Below are 15,966 nucleotides of genomic sequence, written 5' to 3'. Positions count from 1 at the left end.
GGCGGGGATACGGCCGCACTGGATACCTGGGAGGAACTGGGACTAAAAGTGCTGGGAGACCTTTACGAAAATGAAACTCTGTTGCCGTTTCAGACCCTTCAACAGAAATATGATCTTCCACGGAGGGATTATTTGCTGCATTCAGTGCGTGTTTTCGCTATGCAGCGTTATTGAGGGATGGGTTTGTCGGAACCACGTACTTCCATGGTGTGCCAATATGTGGTGATGGTGGCGGGAATTGTTAAGGCCATTACGTGCCTTTACAGGCGCATGTTAACTGAGGCTCAGGAACCACTGCATACGTTGCAAGGGAAGTGGGAGCAAGACCTGGGCAGGGAAGTTTCGGAGACTAAGTGGGACCATCTAGTTAGGAAAGCCTGGAAATGTACGAGGAATGCTAGATTCCAACTGGTACAGTTCTACATCCTGCACAGGGCGTATTTGATGCCGGCCAAGCTCAATCAATACTTCAATGCGGTAACAGCTCAGTGCCCGAGGTGTAGTTTGGTGGGAGCCAACTTTCAACACATGTTGTGGGGGTGTACAAGTTTAGGGGCGTATTGGAAGGGGGTACTGGAGCTATTGTGCCACATAACGGACAGGACATTAGAACTAGATATGGGAGTTTGTTTGTTGCACTCGTTCCCACATACCACCAGAACGAAAGTGACAAGTACATTTTTAGACCTGGGCCTCGTATTGGCTAAGTGAGAAATCACAATGCACTGGAAATCGACAAGGGGGGCAGGGTTGGGAAGATGGCGGGTGGAGATGCTCAAATGGGCGCAGAGTGAAAATGCGCTTAGGCTGCAGCAGGCCTTGAGAACAAATAATGAAAAGGCGCTGAAGGCGGCGAGGGAGGCCTCAGCGGTGATATTGAAGACCCCAGAGTCAGAGTCAGGGGAGGATTCGGAATTGGAGGAGGTGCAAGACCCAAATGACGCATTTGCACAGGGAGAAGGAGCTGAGGTATGATTGATGGATTCAATGGTGATCTCTGAGTAGGTATGTTATGACCTGTACTGTAACACTGAAGTTCATGATCATTATTGCATTGGATTCTGGCGTCCTGTAATTGTTGATAGACTATGATACTGAGGCACACCGGTGGGGAGATATGGGTGGGGGATGCAGTGTGAAATGGTTGATGACATTTTCTATTATTGGAATCCAATTGATGTTTCATAACTGTAAGTGGGAAATGATTCTTTTTTTTTGTTTTTATTTTGAAAATCAATAAAAATATGTTTTTAAAAAATGGTGGGTTTTCTCAAAATCAAGGCAGACAGACTCAGCAGGTGCCATCTTGCCCATAACAAGTGGCATCTCCATCCAAAAGTGGCACACAGAATTTTTGCCCAGTGAGGCACACCCTTTCTAGATCTATTTGCTACTTCTGAAAATACTCACTGTCAAACCTTGTGAGCTCCAGAGTTTCCTCCTCGGGGGTTTCTGGGCAGCATTTTACTTACAGTGGAATTTTGTACTCATGTACACATTTCCACCTCTGCCTCTGATCCCACGAGTCCAAAAAAAAGTCGGGTGGAACCAAACACAGCCAGACCTGGTGGAACTGGAGTGGGCCAGTACAGTTTAGTACTCCAAACCACTGACTCAAGGAATCTGCCATCCATTTCGACCCCTCTTCATGAGGATCTGCTGTCCCAACAGCAGGCCAGAGAGCTCCACCCAGATCTCTGCAACCTACACCTTTATACACGAAGATTGAGTGAAAACAAGAGTACAGATAAAAATACTAATTCTGTACTTTGGGTAAAGGGGGTTGCTAGAAAAAGAATTAACTCACTATTACTGAAAATCCAAATTCAATGGTGGTTGGATTTGTAATACATATTTAAAAAAGTAACTTTTAAAAAGTTACACTTTACATGCCTGAACTGTCGGATGGCTAATTAGCATAAGCCTCTGCCAGCTCCAAGCCGGTGATTAGCTTTGAATAGGTCTGAAATGCCTGCCAGGAGCAAAAAATGGGGTGACCAGAATGGGCACAGCTGCCTCCTCTGAACTTCACGGAATATGCAGGGTGGAGGCTGTAGGTATGCTTTTGACACAACAGTGACATATCCTGCTAAAGTATGACAGGACTGCAGGGTTTACATATAACCTGTGGGGCACACTTGACAGGGGACAGAAGAGGATGCCAAGACAATTTTTTTGTTGGATCCATAGTCTGGTTGCTGAAGGACTCTGTTTTTGTTATACCAGACTTGACTTCTGTATTTGGGTTTATTGTGGGTACAGTGCCTGCCTCAAACTGAATTGTAGTGTCAGATGTTGGAGGACACTAGAATGACCATAGTACACTTCACACACACACTCCCAGTCCTCAGAGCCCTAGTTTAGTAGGGCTGGAGAATGTGGTCATCTTGAAAATGCCAAACGTGGGTTGGGCCTGAAACCTTTACTCCATTGGTTGGGGAGTACCCAGGAGTCAACCCCACTCACTAGATCATGCCAGGCATAAATGTGGCATCTCCAGGCACACACTTCAGAACACTTCCTGGACCTCCGGCACATCAGAAGAGGACTAGAACGATCTGTGAGCTGAGAGGAGCCCTGAAGGACTGGAACAATTTCTTCTTGTACCCAGAACAAAGCAGTGGACTCCAAGTACCAAAAGCAGTAAACAAGGCTTTAAGATTCGTTCTGCAGTTTTCCTAAATTCTAAAAGGACAAGCAAGCCTTACGGGCCAGCAAGAGACAATGCCCCCATGCTACGGAGAGGGTCAAAGTCAGGTTGACAATCAGTGAGAAGATTGTGCTGTGGAAGGTGTTGAGTTTGTTGGGTAGCTCCACCGGAGGAATTTTCTGAGCTGCCAAAGAAGGAGACAGGTCTTTGACAAACTACTTTAGAAATGAGGGTTCAAGTGTTTAAGGAGGCCTGGGGTAAACATATTCTAGTAATGAGGTAAGGATACTACAAGTCAGGGACAAAAACATTCTACTAAATATTCAGACTGGTATTAAACTCAAGCAACATAGATTCTGCCATACCATCGTTCTTCAGTTTCTGAACTTTATAATTCATGAAAGTGTTTGAAAACAGAACAGCCATTAGCACCCCTGTGCATAAAGTTTAATCTTTCTTTTTGAAAGCCATCACAGCTGGTGCTCTTGACGAATGTTTTCAAGCACCTATTTCTGAGACAGGTTTTGACACAAACTCTCAAGATACCGCATGATCATCAGTTGCTCCATTTCTTACAGGATCAAGTACAGCACTAAGTTCACATCAGCAAGTTTGGAATACTCCTCCGGTTCTCATGCACAACACCCAATGCTTCCAATGTGACAACCAACTGGGCACCCAAGCCCTAGAATGCAAGAAAATAGAAAAAGGCAGCACTCTGTGCTTTGGGCCAACTAGTGATAGCAACATGCTATGCAAATGCACAATGCATTACTACAACCATCTACTTCCACTTTTAAATGACATTTCATTTCACTGACCTTGCGAAGAATTTTTCCGCATGGTGGCCACCCAAGGCCTTGAGCCAGCCCATTGAAGAACCACAGGACAGCAAAGATGGGCACGGTGGAACTCCAGGAGAAGAAGACATTGGAGACTCCTACCAACAGGAGACCAGAGGCAAAAAGCCATCGAGCGCTCATCTGATCTGACAGGACCCCGCTGATAAATTTACTGATGGCGTATGCTGCAGATTGACTGCTGGTGATAAGACCTACAAAGAAGACAGCATCAAAATAAACATTTTGGGACAAGATGGAGTAATAGTGCCATCTCTGAAGTAAAGAGGCCATGCAAGCAAAATACCATACTACTGTACGTACAGAGTAATAAGTAGTTATTATTGCCCTATCATTAAAATTAGTTATCAAGCATAGAAGAGGATGGCAGAAGCATATTAAACTGCGCATTGGATGAGACAGAGAACACTCGCCCCCTTTCAAGTTACACCTAATGCTTGACATTACACCCTGTAAAACAATATTAGGCATACTTCACACCCAGCAATGATGAAATATCTAACACCCTGCCAGTCGTACCTCACACGCTGGCATTCAACCATTGGGGAATAGCCAACTATGCAGAAATGACACACACATTGGCCGCAAACTACACTTAACACACACCCGGCCAGTCGATCATATAGAAATCCACACACTTTGCCAGTCAGACCCACAAACATGAGACAACCACATATTATAGACTACAACCAAACAGGCAAACCCAAAAGAAACGCATAATCGGCCAGGCAATCAAAATGAAATATGCAACTAAATGCCCTCACAATCGCGAAAGAGCAATCCCACACCCTGCCAGCCAACTACACTATCATGCAGTACAAATCTGAAGTTTAGATGACGCAACATCATAAGCAGGTTATCCTACATGCTGGTTTTTAACATTTTAAATACATAAGCGTTTGTTAACTCCTTCCTGCCTTTACTGCAGCTCTGTAAATGGGACACAAGACCGCCAACTAGTAGAAACAGCGAGTGAGACACACTACCTGCCCTCATAAATCAATTCCATTGGCTACCTAGCGACTATCAAACCAACTTGTATACAACACAGAAGACCTTTTATTACAAAACTCCTTCAACATATCCAACTGGTCCAAATTTTTTGGGCCCTGAATCTCCGGATCCACTCACTACCTCCTTGACACTAACCACTGAGCAATAAAAATAGGCTGGTCCTTTTCAGCACACTCCTCCAACCTCTGGAACCCTTCCGATCTAGCTCTTACTCGATATTAATCTTCTGCCCTTCTCACAAATCCAGAAGACATTTGCTTTCTAACCCATCACTGTCCCCACATGACGTGAGGTAACTGGCTAGAAAAAGGAAAATGTATGATAACAGCTCATAAAACTGGTGATGTCAAAGTGACTACTATTAAAAGAAGTGAGCAGAAACGGCACAATAGTGTGAAATCAAAGTGCCCACTAGTGCCAGCTAATAACTGCAATCATTTTTTAGGCACATCTCTGAAACAAAATTAAACTATACAGTGTGCATCCTTCCTAATGGACATTTTACTCTAAATAAATATAAAATGACAAAGAAAAAAAGGCTAGGAAAACTAACCATGAGTGTTTACTGTACACCTTGTTAAATTACAAGGCCATGAATCACGCAAGAAAATCGAAACAACAACTATGATAACAAGCATTTGCAATGCAATAGGTCTCGTATTACTAATAGTTTGAGGTATTTGTGTAGCAAATAATAATGCAACTCCAATAGCTCATACTTTCAGTAATGCGAGACTTAGTGCATTGCAAGTGCTTGCATAGTGAGCCAGGAACAAGCATTGTATGTCTCCGTGCAGTACCGTAAGCTGGTCCTAGAGGTCACTAGTGAGTAAGGCGCCAGCACTGCATGTCTAGGTGCAGTACCGCAAGCTGCTCCTAGAGGTCCCAAGTGAGCAAGGCACCAGCACTGCATGCCTCGGTGCAGTACCGCAAGCTGCTCCTGGCGGTCCCTAGTGAGCATGGCACCAGCACTGCATGTCTCGGTGCAGTACTGCAAACTGCTCCTAGAGGTCACTAGTGAGGGAGGCAAAAGCACTGCATGTCTAGGTGCAGTACCGCAAGCTGCCCCTAGAGGTCTCTAGTGAGCAAGGCGCCAGCACTGCATGTCTAGGTGCAGTACCCCAAGCTGCTTATAGAGGTCCCTAGTGAGCAAGGCACCAGCACTGCAGTATCGCAAGCTGCACAAGCAGTGCATGTCTACAAAGTTGGAGTTTTTGGCATTGTAAATTGCAACGCTTTTTACTTAGCCATGTTGCAGGGTTCAACACCATATGTGGCCAAAAGGGGACCTCATTTTGTCACAAATGGTACTGCACGCTGCAGAAGATATGGTAAATCCACCCTACCCATAATGCATTGCATGTAAGGCAGTACTACAAGTACATTCAATTAGCTATGTCCATATATAGAATTAGTAGCTTTGAAATGTGACAAAAGAATGAATACATTTATTTCGGATTAGGTTGTACTCTGTGTGGAGCTGATGAAGGGAAATGTATAGACAGTCTCATATAAATGTGAGATGTTCTAGTGAGTGAAGTAACCACTGCCAGCCTAGCTTGGGACCAAGTGTGTTTCCTGCTTGAAGCGTTTTAAGGAAATAGTGCTTTAAGGCTGTAATTTAAACCTAGGGAGTAACAACACATGTAACAGGGGTGTCCTTGTGGGAGGTTACAAGAAGAGACAAGGCGGTACTAAGGAGGAACTACTAAGCCTATTGATCAATGAAAAGCCACCATTTACAAAGGACAAGGACAGGAGCCAATTAAAAAGATGGGCGGAAAGTGGGAGGAGCTTTATGCACATATTCTGAATACAGAATGTCTCGAAGAGACAGCGCAAGCACTGTCTAGGCGAGACCTGAAAACATGTTATCGTTGTTGTAGAACACTGCCCCAAAGTGAGCCATGTCAGTAAGTGAGAATGGTAGTGAAGCACAAGTTGCGCCGTAGTTTCTCCTCCACAGTGAAAGGAATTATTCAGATTATTAGCAAAAATCGTTTTATAACAGAGTTCAGTCTGTTTAAGCGCACACTATTACAGATACAGAGATAACATTCAGGTCAAGTAGGGAAGCGAATCCTAGAACCCATGTCTCCTGGTTCTTTAAATCGCACCTCCTGCCATGTAGCCGGAACCAAGTGCAACCAACAGTAAGCACCAACTAAGTGTTAGTTAGCAACAATTCAGATGTATTATCAAGCGCAGTCCAGAAGGTGTTTCCAACACCGACAGGTTTAATGTCCAAACTAACACAAACTTGTTGATAACACATATGAGCACAGAAAACAAACAAAACCACTAGTAAACTCCACCACAAACTTGAAAAAGCAAACTGTGCTATTACTGCACACACGCACACCTCTTAAATCACCAAACCTAAAAATCATAATAACATGCGATAATTTGCTAACAAGGTGAAATTCACAGCACCTTTCACCACAATGCACAGCCAAGCAATCAGAAAAAAGGGCAATCAGGAAATACAAGCATCACACAGAACAGTAGCACATCAGTCCTTTCACTTGAAGTTCGCCTGCGGTTTCAGTAACACATTGCAAATCACACACAATATGGGAGGCAATCATGGGTCCAAGGAAAACGAGCATCGAGAATAAGCGTGAATCGCCTTGCTCCTCTTTGGCTTATCACCAGCATAGAGTAGGCCTAATAGTAATTCTGTTGGGACTAAATTCTACATGGGATCGTAGGATTATCACTCAGAACTACTGAACCCTTATCAAATTGGATCGAACAACAGCCAAATTAGTTTACAAGTTTTCTCCCCTCTTGTTGGATATCCATAGGCAAATATAATTCATTTTCATATTCCTCTATCTTAAATGTGCGTAGACGACATCAAAGTTATCCAGGCATGGCTAAAAAGGCAGCCAATTCTCATACCCATATTGAATAACAGAAGCATTTGAAATGATTTCGTTATTTGAGACATGCTGCTAATTTAACTGCCTTCAGGCTAAAATATCTAGTTTACAAATTCAATGCATCATTCATCGAAGAGACGTCGTGAACAGAAGATTGAGAAGCTGAACAAGAATGGCTTGATCGTTTTTGTTAAAATGTCATATGCTCTGGCAGAGAGTTCCAGATCTGTGATCACAAAACCACAAACCTTCGGGAAGTTCTTGGGACTGTCAGCAACACCCTGCTGTATAATCTCAACATCAACTGATGCCATGACAATCCCCAACCTAACAGACAGGTGCATTACCTTTTAAACACAAACACCAGACATGCCACCTTAAACTTGGCGTGCTTTGCAACAGTCACCCTGAACAGAGAACTATTCACAGTCCTGATGGTTTTAAACTTGCCTCATCCTAAAACTAATCTGGCTAACGAGTTGGCATAGTCCATTTCTGAATTTAGGAGCAAGCCTTTATTATTTTTTGGGAACGGGCAAAAAAGCCTGAACTCACCACTTCAAAGTTTAGACTTTCATCTCACACCACCCCCAAATTCCTTGCCGTTTTAAAAAGGTGGGTAGAAGGCCATATAGTTCCGGAGACCATGCCTAAACATGGTAAAATCCACGATACTCCTGGCAGAAAACATAAACCAATCCTCAAAACCATAAAAATCAACATTACCTTTGACTTCGAACTATGTACCCAATGGTCAATACTAACTCATGAAAGAAATAGTTCCACTGTAAACCTTAACATAGATATGAAGCTACAACTCCCATAGGAGAAAACACCACCACACCAAACAAAACCACCATACATACACTAATAGCCCTCCCCAGCCATCCAATAAGGTTTGTGGGTTAGCTGCCCCTGATAATGGTGATATCACTCACTTTTTACATACTGAGTATGGGGATTTGCTAAATGATCTACTCTTTAAATCGAATTTGTGTTTCTGCAATGAATTAACTAGTCCCCCAGTTGAAGTCAAGAGTACTTTTAATGGTAGGGTAAAGAATAGCATAATAGATTTCTTGCGGTTAGTTGGTTTTAGATTTTGTCATAAATTACATTGCAATCAGCAATCACTTCCCTCAAAGTGTCGCTTTGAATATTAACCTTCTCTCACAACAGAAGGCTATACAAAGTGTGTCAACTATGGAGAACACCAATATCTCCCGGCGTAATGGGTACGCTTTAAGATGGTCCCTGATAAATCCAAATACTTTTATAGAAAAATTAAATTCTAAACAGAGGGCGGCTATTGATATTTGTCTAGATGAGTCTGCAGATTCACATAAAATTATCATGGCCTTTGAGCACATAAAAAAATGTATTAGCGAAGGGCTTAGTGTTAGTTGGAATAAAGCTGGACAAGGAATTTGAGTTAGTTTGACACTGCCTGCAAGAAAGCCTTAAGAAGTCTAAAGTTAGCTCTAGATAAACAACCTATGTCTACCCAGGAAGTTCGGAGGTGCAGACATGCTTACAAGCTTGCTAATAAATAACGCAAAAAAGGTCTGAAGGAGGTGTCTTGGAATGAATTACTTGAGGCTAGCCTGACGAATTACAATATCACTCTCGGGCGCATTATCAACTCTCCCTTTTGTACTACAGCTGATAGTCCTTGTATTGAGATCGCCATTACAGAGGCTGAATGGCTAACCCATTTCACTCATCTTTATTCAACTCAGGAGGCCACTGTCATTGCCTTTCTCACGTTTGATTTTGTGGTGCATGACAAATGATGGTCAATTATGGTCAGCGTGGGTGTAGACTACACAATTGTGAACTTCCTTAGAGAATTGTAAGCTTTAGGATGGGGCAGAGTATGATACGGCCTAAAAAGCGAATGCACCCAGCTATTCAATATAGAAAGAGGAGTCTGTCAAGGTTGTGTACTGGCTCCATTCTTGTTTAACGTTTATCTTAACAGCTTAGGCAGACCCTTGTAAGTAAGTGCTCAGACTTAACCCAAGTAGGGCAGTGTCCGATTACGGCACTTCTATAGGCAGACGGCACTGTATTAATGGCTCGTGCCCCACTTGGCCTACAGTGATTACTTGAAGAATTCGCCCAGTTCATGCAGAATCTTGGTTTAAAAATTAACATCGGTAAAACCTTCGTTAAGAAACTTGGGATAAGACCTACAAACCGCAGTGACATTTTTATCAAGGGTTCTAAGATTTGGTTTACAACTACATTTTCACACCTAGGCATTTTATTCAACAAAGATGGACATTGGACTAATGTGATTAAGTCAAGAAGGCTTCAATTTGCCAAAAGCACCACGGCTCTGCTGAACTTCACTAGGAACCTGAGCAATAAACACCAGAGGGAAATTATGATCATTTATAAGGGCAAATGTAGACCGATCACCACGTATGGGTCTGAGCTTTGGGGATATGTGAATGCTGATTTACTTCAGCTAGTGGAAAATGCATTCCTAAGGAATCTCTTTGTCTCCCGAAAAGCTGTTCAACTTTCATTTGCCACTCTGAACTGGGAGTTCCCTATTTAGCAGACATGATCAAGATTCAGCCAGTTTTGCTCTGGCACAAGATCTGGTCCAATGAATACACAGTGCTCAATCGCTCCAGCATAGAGGACTGCCTTAGATCTACATATGCATTTAAAAACCCCTGGCTCAAATTTGTGCGTGACTTCTTGGTTGACATTGGCCATCCTGAGTTTTTGACCACCCTGAGCTCTTGATTGACATCCAAATGAAAGCTCATAAATTGAAATCTTTACCGCTACTTAAGGATCTGAGGCTATCTACAGAGATAATGATACCTTCGGTCCGTAAGAACCATTTAATTCTGACCAGTTAAGATATGCAACCTTATCTAGCTAACGTATATAATCCACGTCATAGATTTGTGCTGATTCTGTTCTGGCTGGACATTTTTCACCACTTAACCAGCTTACCCACTGTTAATAACTAGTCGCATGATCCTGTGTTATGCCCATGCGATTATGTTTCCAAGCAGTGTACTATTCCTATTCTCTTTTTCTGCACATTTTACTCAGAGTTGAGAACATTTTTTATTAAGCCCCTGTGAAAACAACATGGATTTGTGCAATGTCGTCCAGCTTTTATGTATCTACAATCGCTTCTGAGTTTGTATATATGTGCTATATTGTCTCGGTTCTTTTTGGCTGTTATAAGATGTAGGAAGCAGCTGCAGAAATGTTATTGACTACAGAGGGATGTCCCTGCTTGTTTTTATCTGAGTGTTTTATCTGTTTTTTTAACTATTTCTTTTAATCCATTTTTAATTTAGAAACTTATATTTTGGTATATTTTATGATTCACTGTGTTTTTGAATAAAGCTTATTTGACTTGACTCCCACAAATCTCCATGAGATTAAGCAGTTCTGGGGTTTCAGATTAGAGTGATAAGGAAGCTGTCACTGTCTTTATGTTGGTCTACTAGTTCCTTGATGGCAACTGCTATATTTCCAGCAATTATGAGTCGAGATGGATATTTGTTTCTGCAGTGGATGCTGCATTTTGCAGATAATGCTACAGCATTACATGATCGCCCTGATTGTGACCGTCTCTTCAATATTCAGCCTGTCCTTGATCATTTAGTAAACAGTTTCTCACAAATCTATGTTCTGGGTAAAGACATATCTGTAGATGAGTCTCTGGTCTTGTTCAAGGGGCGTTTGGTTTTCAGACAATACATTCCCCGCAAGAGTGCACATTATGGTATTAAGCTGTATAAGCTGTGTGAAAGTGCCACTGGACATGCGTATAATTGCAGGGGGTACACTGGTAGGGTTTCTTCAATTGAGCCTTGATGCTTCCCACATCGGATGACAATTAATACAAGATGTTGCACAACCAGCACTTCATCCCCACCCCCACTGTGTCTTGGTACCCATCCGAAAAAGTACTTAATCCTTCCACAATGGAGTATAAAGTGGGTACAAAATCCGACAATACATGCACAGCTGTTGGTACTAGCATGGTTAGAGGGTTTAGCAGGCACTGCGAGTAAAGGTAGGGGCCCAGTGTGTCACAGGTGCTGCAAACACATGGTATAGGGCACATCAGGTGTTGTGTGTACAAGCAGGAGCATATAGCCTTGAAGGTTGCAGTCATTAGAAGTGGAAGGGGGAAAGGGAACTGGAGACAATATGAGAATTTAGGCACTTGGACCACTGAGAAAAAAGGCAGAAACAGATGGCACTGTCAGTGCGGGAACTTGAGGCTTTACGATCACAATCAGAGCAGAGGACACAGTACAAACATACCTGAGGGTATAGGCAGTGGTGCAAAGTCCACTACATAATTGTCATCAAATATACACAAGGGCAGAGGGTACAGAAAGAGGGCAGGATACAGACAGCAGGAACTGTGAATAGAGTCAGACAGAGGACACAGCAGGCTCCTGTGAGTACAAGAGGAATAGCACACACACGGTTGATTTTACAGACCAGGGCACTGGGCACAACAGGTAATGTGAATACAGGCTCAGGGTGCAGCAGGCTTCTGTACGAGTGCTCCAGTCACCTAGGAGTACAGAGGAGTCTTTTAAACTCAGGTAAGTCACTAGGGTATAGCGCCTGCTGGGCGCCAAGTTGGACAGAGTAAAGTCATGAGGCACTGCGAGTACAAGCAGGGTCACAGGCCCATCGGTAACTTATTGGGGCCAGACACCAGGTAAAGCAGGCACCTGTGGGCGCAGGCACTGGATACAGCTGTTGTCGGAGTACAAGCACAGGATTCAGCAGCTCCCCTGTGTGCAGGCACATGATGCGTGTACAATTATGTGGGTACGAGCAGGGTCACAGGGTACAACAGGCTCCCGTGGGTATAAATGCGGGATAAAGTAGGCTCCGTGGGTACAAAGTGTACAGCATACTCCAGGGGGTACAGGAAAAGACGAATAGAAGGTCACTGTGTGTGCAGGCATAGATTGGCTAACCGGGCTATGTGGCTAAATCCACAGGCTGTCTCGTGCGCAACTTTGGATGGAGGCAGGTCACAGGGTAATTAAGGCTGGCTCTTCTGTATGTGCAGCACAGAGTAATGCAGTCTTTTGTGAGTATAAAACACAGTGTACCGTATGCTCCTGTGGGTGGGAAGAGTACAAGGTACATACAGTAGAGTAAAGGCATAGGGCCCAGCAGGCTCCCTCGGGTATAGGGGCAGTGCACATACACAGCTGTGGGTGCAAGCAGGGTAGGTACATCCGACTCTTGCGGGTACAGACACTGACTACTGCAAGCTCCTGTGAATATAGGCATATGTAATGGTGAAGGCTGTAAAAAAGGGATTCGGTAGGCTCCTATGGTTACATGCACAGCGCGGGGGACACAGGCACAGCACTCACCCAGGTCGTCCTTGTCCAGGCTGATCTCCTCCATGACGGACGGCATGACGAAGGAGAATGTCTTGCGGTTGAAGTAATACAGAGTGTACCCCACAAACATGGCGGTGAATATCACCGTACGGTAATACCCGTACCCGCGCGCCGCAGCCATGGCCGAGCCCGGTGAGATCTTCTGATTTGTGGGTTTGGAAACGGTCGTCCACACAACCGGCGATCTGTAACGAGCTGAGCAGCTTCAATCCCCTCCGGAAAAGGGCATTATTTAAAAGAAAAACAATAAAATTAAAAGTTCCCAAGAATCCGTGTAATAAAATGTCACTAATTGTTTACGTGCAACAGGAGGCAGGGGCAAGGTGACGTCCACTTCAGAGGCGCACTTTTCGCAGCACTAGTCAGACTCCGGCGCTCTCTGCGGCTCCAGGTAGGGCCCACCTCCGGCAATCATTAACCTCGAGCGGCCCGGCCCTCACCTGACGACCCTTCACCCTGAGGAGAGAAGAGGGAAACAGTGAGCAAACATGTTTGTGACCAGCAGAGGCTTGGGTGCAGGAACAGAGAGGGTAGGGTGGCTGAGCTACAGAGAGGCCATGTCAGAGGACACCGTGAATACACCTGGGCCATGCACCAAATCCAATTGCGCTACTCCAACATTAACATAAACAATGCAATTAAACCATTCTTTCCTAGCGCATGTGGTAGCATAGTTATTTACAGACAGCACCGTTGCACAGTTTCCATTTAAAAGGCTACAACATTTGCACTGACACGCAGTTTTACTGATAAAACTATGTAGGACACTAACGGTAATAGGTGGAAATCAGGTTATAGCAAATATTGACCATTTGCACATCACCAAGTAAAGGGTTTGATCATATTAAAATCCTTGTTTCTTTCACATTTCAGAATTATAAAAAAAATGTGCTTCATTTCCTAACTGCTGATATATTTTGAAGTATTTGGACAGTTTATTTACAAGTATTTTCATGTTGTGTGTTAGGAAGAAAAACTGACATCCTACAGCCTTTCCTTTCACAGTCCCAGAACTCCAGCAAGACTGTCAGATAGTTCACTTTACATTCTCGGACAGCAAAGCGAGAGGATTTTTTTTTATTTTTTTTTATTTTTTTTCCAAGTTAAAAGAATAAGGAGCAAATTGTCAGAATACATAGTCCGATATTTGAACGGTCTTTGAATACACAGCAAACGTGACCAGATAAAAACTAAATTTGAAGGCATCTTTATTACCATTCACCTTCTGAATGCCAGCTAGCACGGTTATTTTGGGGTTGCTGCATTACCACTGCACTCTTACTTCAAGTGCCTAAGGTGAGCATCAGGATCATCGTATGAATGGATCCAGCCTGCCCTTTGGCTGAAGCTCCCACGTCTTTCCATTACTTGAGGTGTCAGTCACACAGCCTCAGACCCGTTTTAGCAACAGCGCTCTATATAGGAATATGAGACTGGAATGCCAGAAACCGGTCCTCGGAAGCTTGTTTCCGGTCCAGGGAAGGCATGGCTTGGCAGTACGGGCTGGACTGTTCCCATGAGGCACAGGGTCAGACTGTTTTGCATATTTTTTTTTTTGCAGAGTTTTATATAGCGCGAACAAGACCCGAACCGAATCAGGTATCAGAGCGCTTTACATAGCACCAGTTACGTTACATGAGGACGGACACACCAGTTACACATGAGGACGGACACACATTCATTTTAGGCACGGGGAGATTAAGTGATTTGCCCAGAATCACAGGAGGTTTTGGCGTTGTTACCGAGACTCGAACCCAGATCCCCAGGTCCGAGGTCGAGCGCCCTAGCCGTTGGGCCAACTCCTCTCCCCATATAGCCATGTCTGAACTGGGGTGGCAGAGTGGGCTAAAGAACGGTGATGGATCAAACCCAGATCTTTTGACTGGGTGTGAGTGTTTGATTGGTTCAGATGCTCCGTCCATCATCACCCCCTTTTGTACCGCTTTGGCCGCCATAAGTGTGGCAGGGTATGCTCAGACGTGAGTCCCTTGCTTACTTTGCCACTGGATTCAAGCAAGCCGGGCTGAAGACGGCTGGAATGCCAGAAACCGGTCCTCGGAAGCTTGTTTCCGGTCCAGGGAAGGCATGGCTTGGCAGTACGGGCTGGACTGTTCCCATGAGGCACAGGGTCAGACTGTTTTGCATATAGCCATGTCTGAACTGGGGTGGCAGAGTGGGCTAAAGAACGGTGATGGATCAAACCCAGATCTTTTGACTGGGTGTGAGTGTTTGATTGGTTCAGATACTCCATCCATCATCACCCCCTTTTGTACCGCTTTGGCCGCCATAAGTGTGGCAGGGTATGCTCAGACGTGAGTCCCTTGCTCACTTTGCCACTGGATTCAAGCAAGCCGGGCTGAAGACCGCTGGAATGCCAGAAACCGGCCCTCGGAATCTTGTTTCCGGTCCAGGGAAGGCATGGCTTGGCAATACGGGCTGGACTGTTCCCATGAGGCACAGGGTCAGACTGTTTTGCATATAGCCATGTCTGAACTGGGGTGGCAGAGTGGGCTAAAGAACGGTGATGGATCAAACCCAGATCTTTTGACTGGGTGTGAGTGTTTGATTGGTTCAGATGCTTCGTCCATCATCACCCCCTTTTGTACCAGTACTCACTAATTAGACAGGGTTGGCAGTTAGGGGCGTGACTGTGAGCCAGGAATTTAACAATAGCCACATAAGTAAGCTGTAACGCAAATGTTCTGATTGTCTTGTAGAGCGCTTAAATGCCCATGGGACAAATTTGTGCAATATGAAACTGGCTAATACATAGGAGACATGGCAAGCATTAGCTTCTATGTCATTGGTGCAGGGCCTCATTTTCGGGCAGTTTGATATTGCGCAAATTTGTGTTTCGCGTTTAAGCGCTTTACATGACAATCAGAGCATTTGCATTAAAGTGTACTTTTTTTAAGCACCACTGGTTAAGGGAGTTGTCTAGAATCACAGGATGTTGAGCCGACGTCTGGATTCGATCCTGGTTCTCCAGTTCCACTGTTGGCAGCTCTGACCACATCCTCATTCTCGTTGTGATGCCAATTAGAACCTAACACTGCAGGAACAACCCAGCAATACACTGGCTGTTGCCTGTCAGACCGGCACATAAACACGCTCCATTGAAAGGGTCATTTTCA

General features: G+C 44.3%; 1 protein-coding gene across 4 annotated transcripts in view; it reads right to left on the bottom strand.

Annotated features, from left to right (window-relative positions):
• SLC37A4 (solute carrier family 37 member 4) overlaps positions 1-15,966 on the bottom strand; it is a 121,534-nt gene that overhangs the window by 45,554 nt on the left and 60,014 nt on the right. For all 4 annotated transcript variants that reach the window (XM_078682210.1, XM_078682209.1, XM_078682211.1 and 1 more), the window contains exons 2-3: positions 12,803-13,288; positions 3,472-3,704 (exon numbers count right to left, since the gene is read on the bottom strand). In XM_078682210.1, coding sequence (XP_078538336.1) covers positions 3,472-3,704; positions 12,803-12,953 — 384 coding nt within the window. In that variant the 5' untranslated portion in view covers positions 12,954-13,288. The remainder of the gene's footprint in view (positions 1-3,471; positions 3,705-12,802; positions 13,289-15,966) is intronic.

Source organism: Lissotriton helveticus, chromosome 3_1 (assembly GCF_964261635.1).
Source record: "Lissotriton helveticus chromosome 3_1, aLisHel1.1, whole genome shotgun sequence".
In the NCBI taxonomy this organism is placed as follows: domain Eukaryota; kingdom Metazoa; phylum Chordata; class Amphibia; order Caudata; family Salamandridae; genus Lissotriton; species Lissotriton helveticus.
Note: the sequence above shows the minus strand (reverse complement) of the source record. Positions and strands in the feature narration are given on the sequence as shown.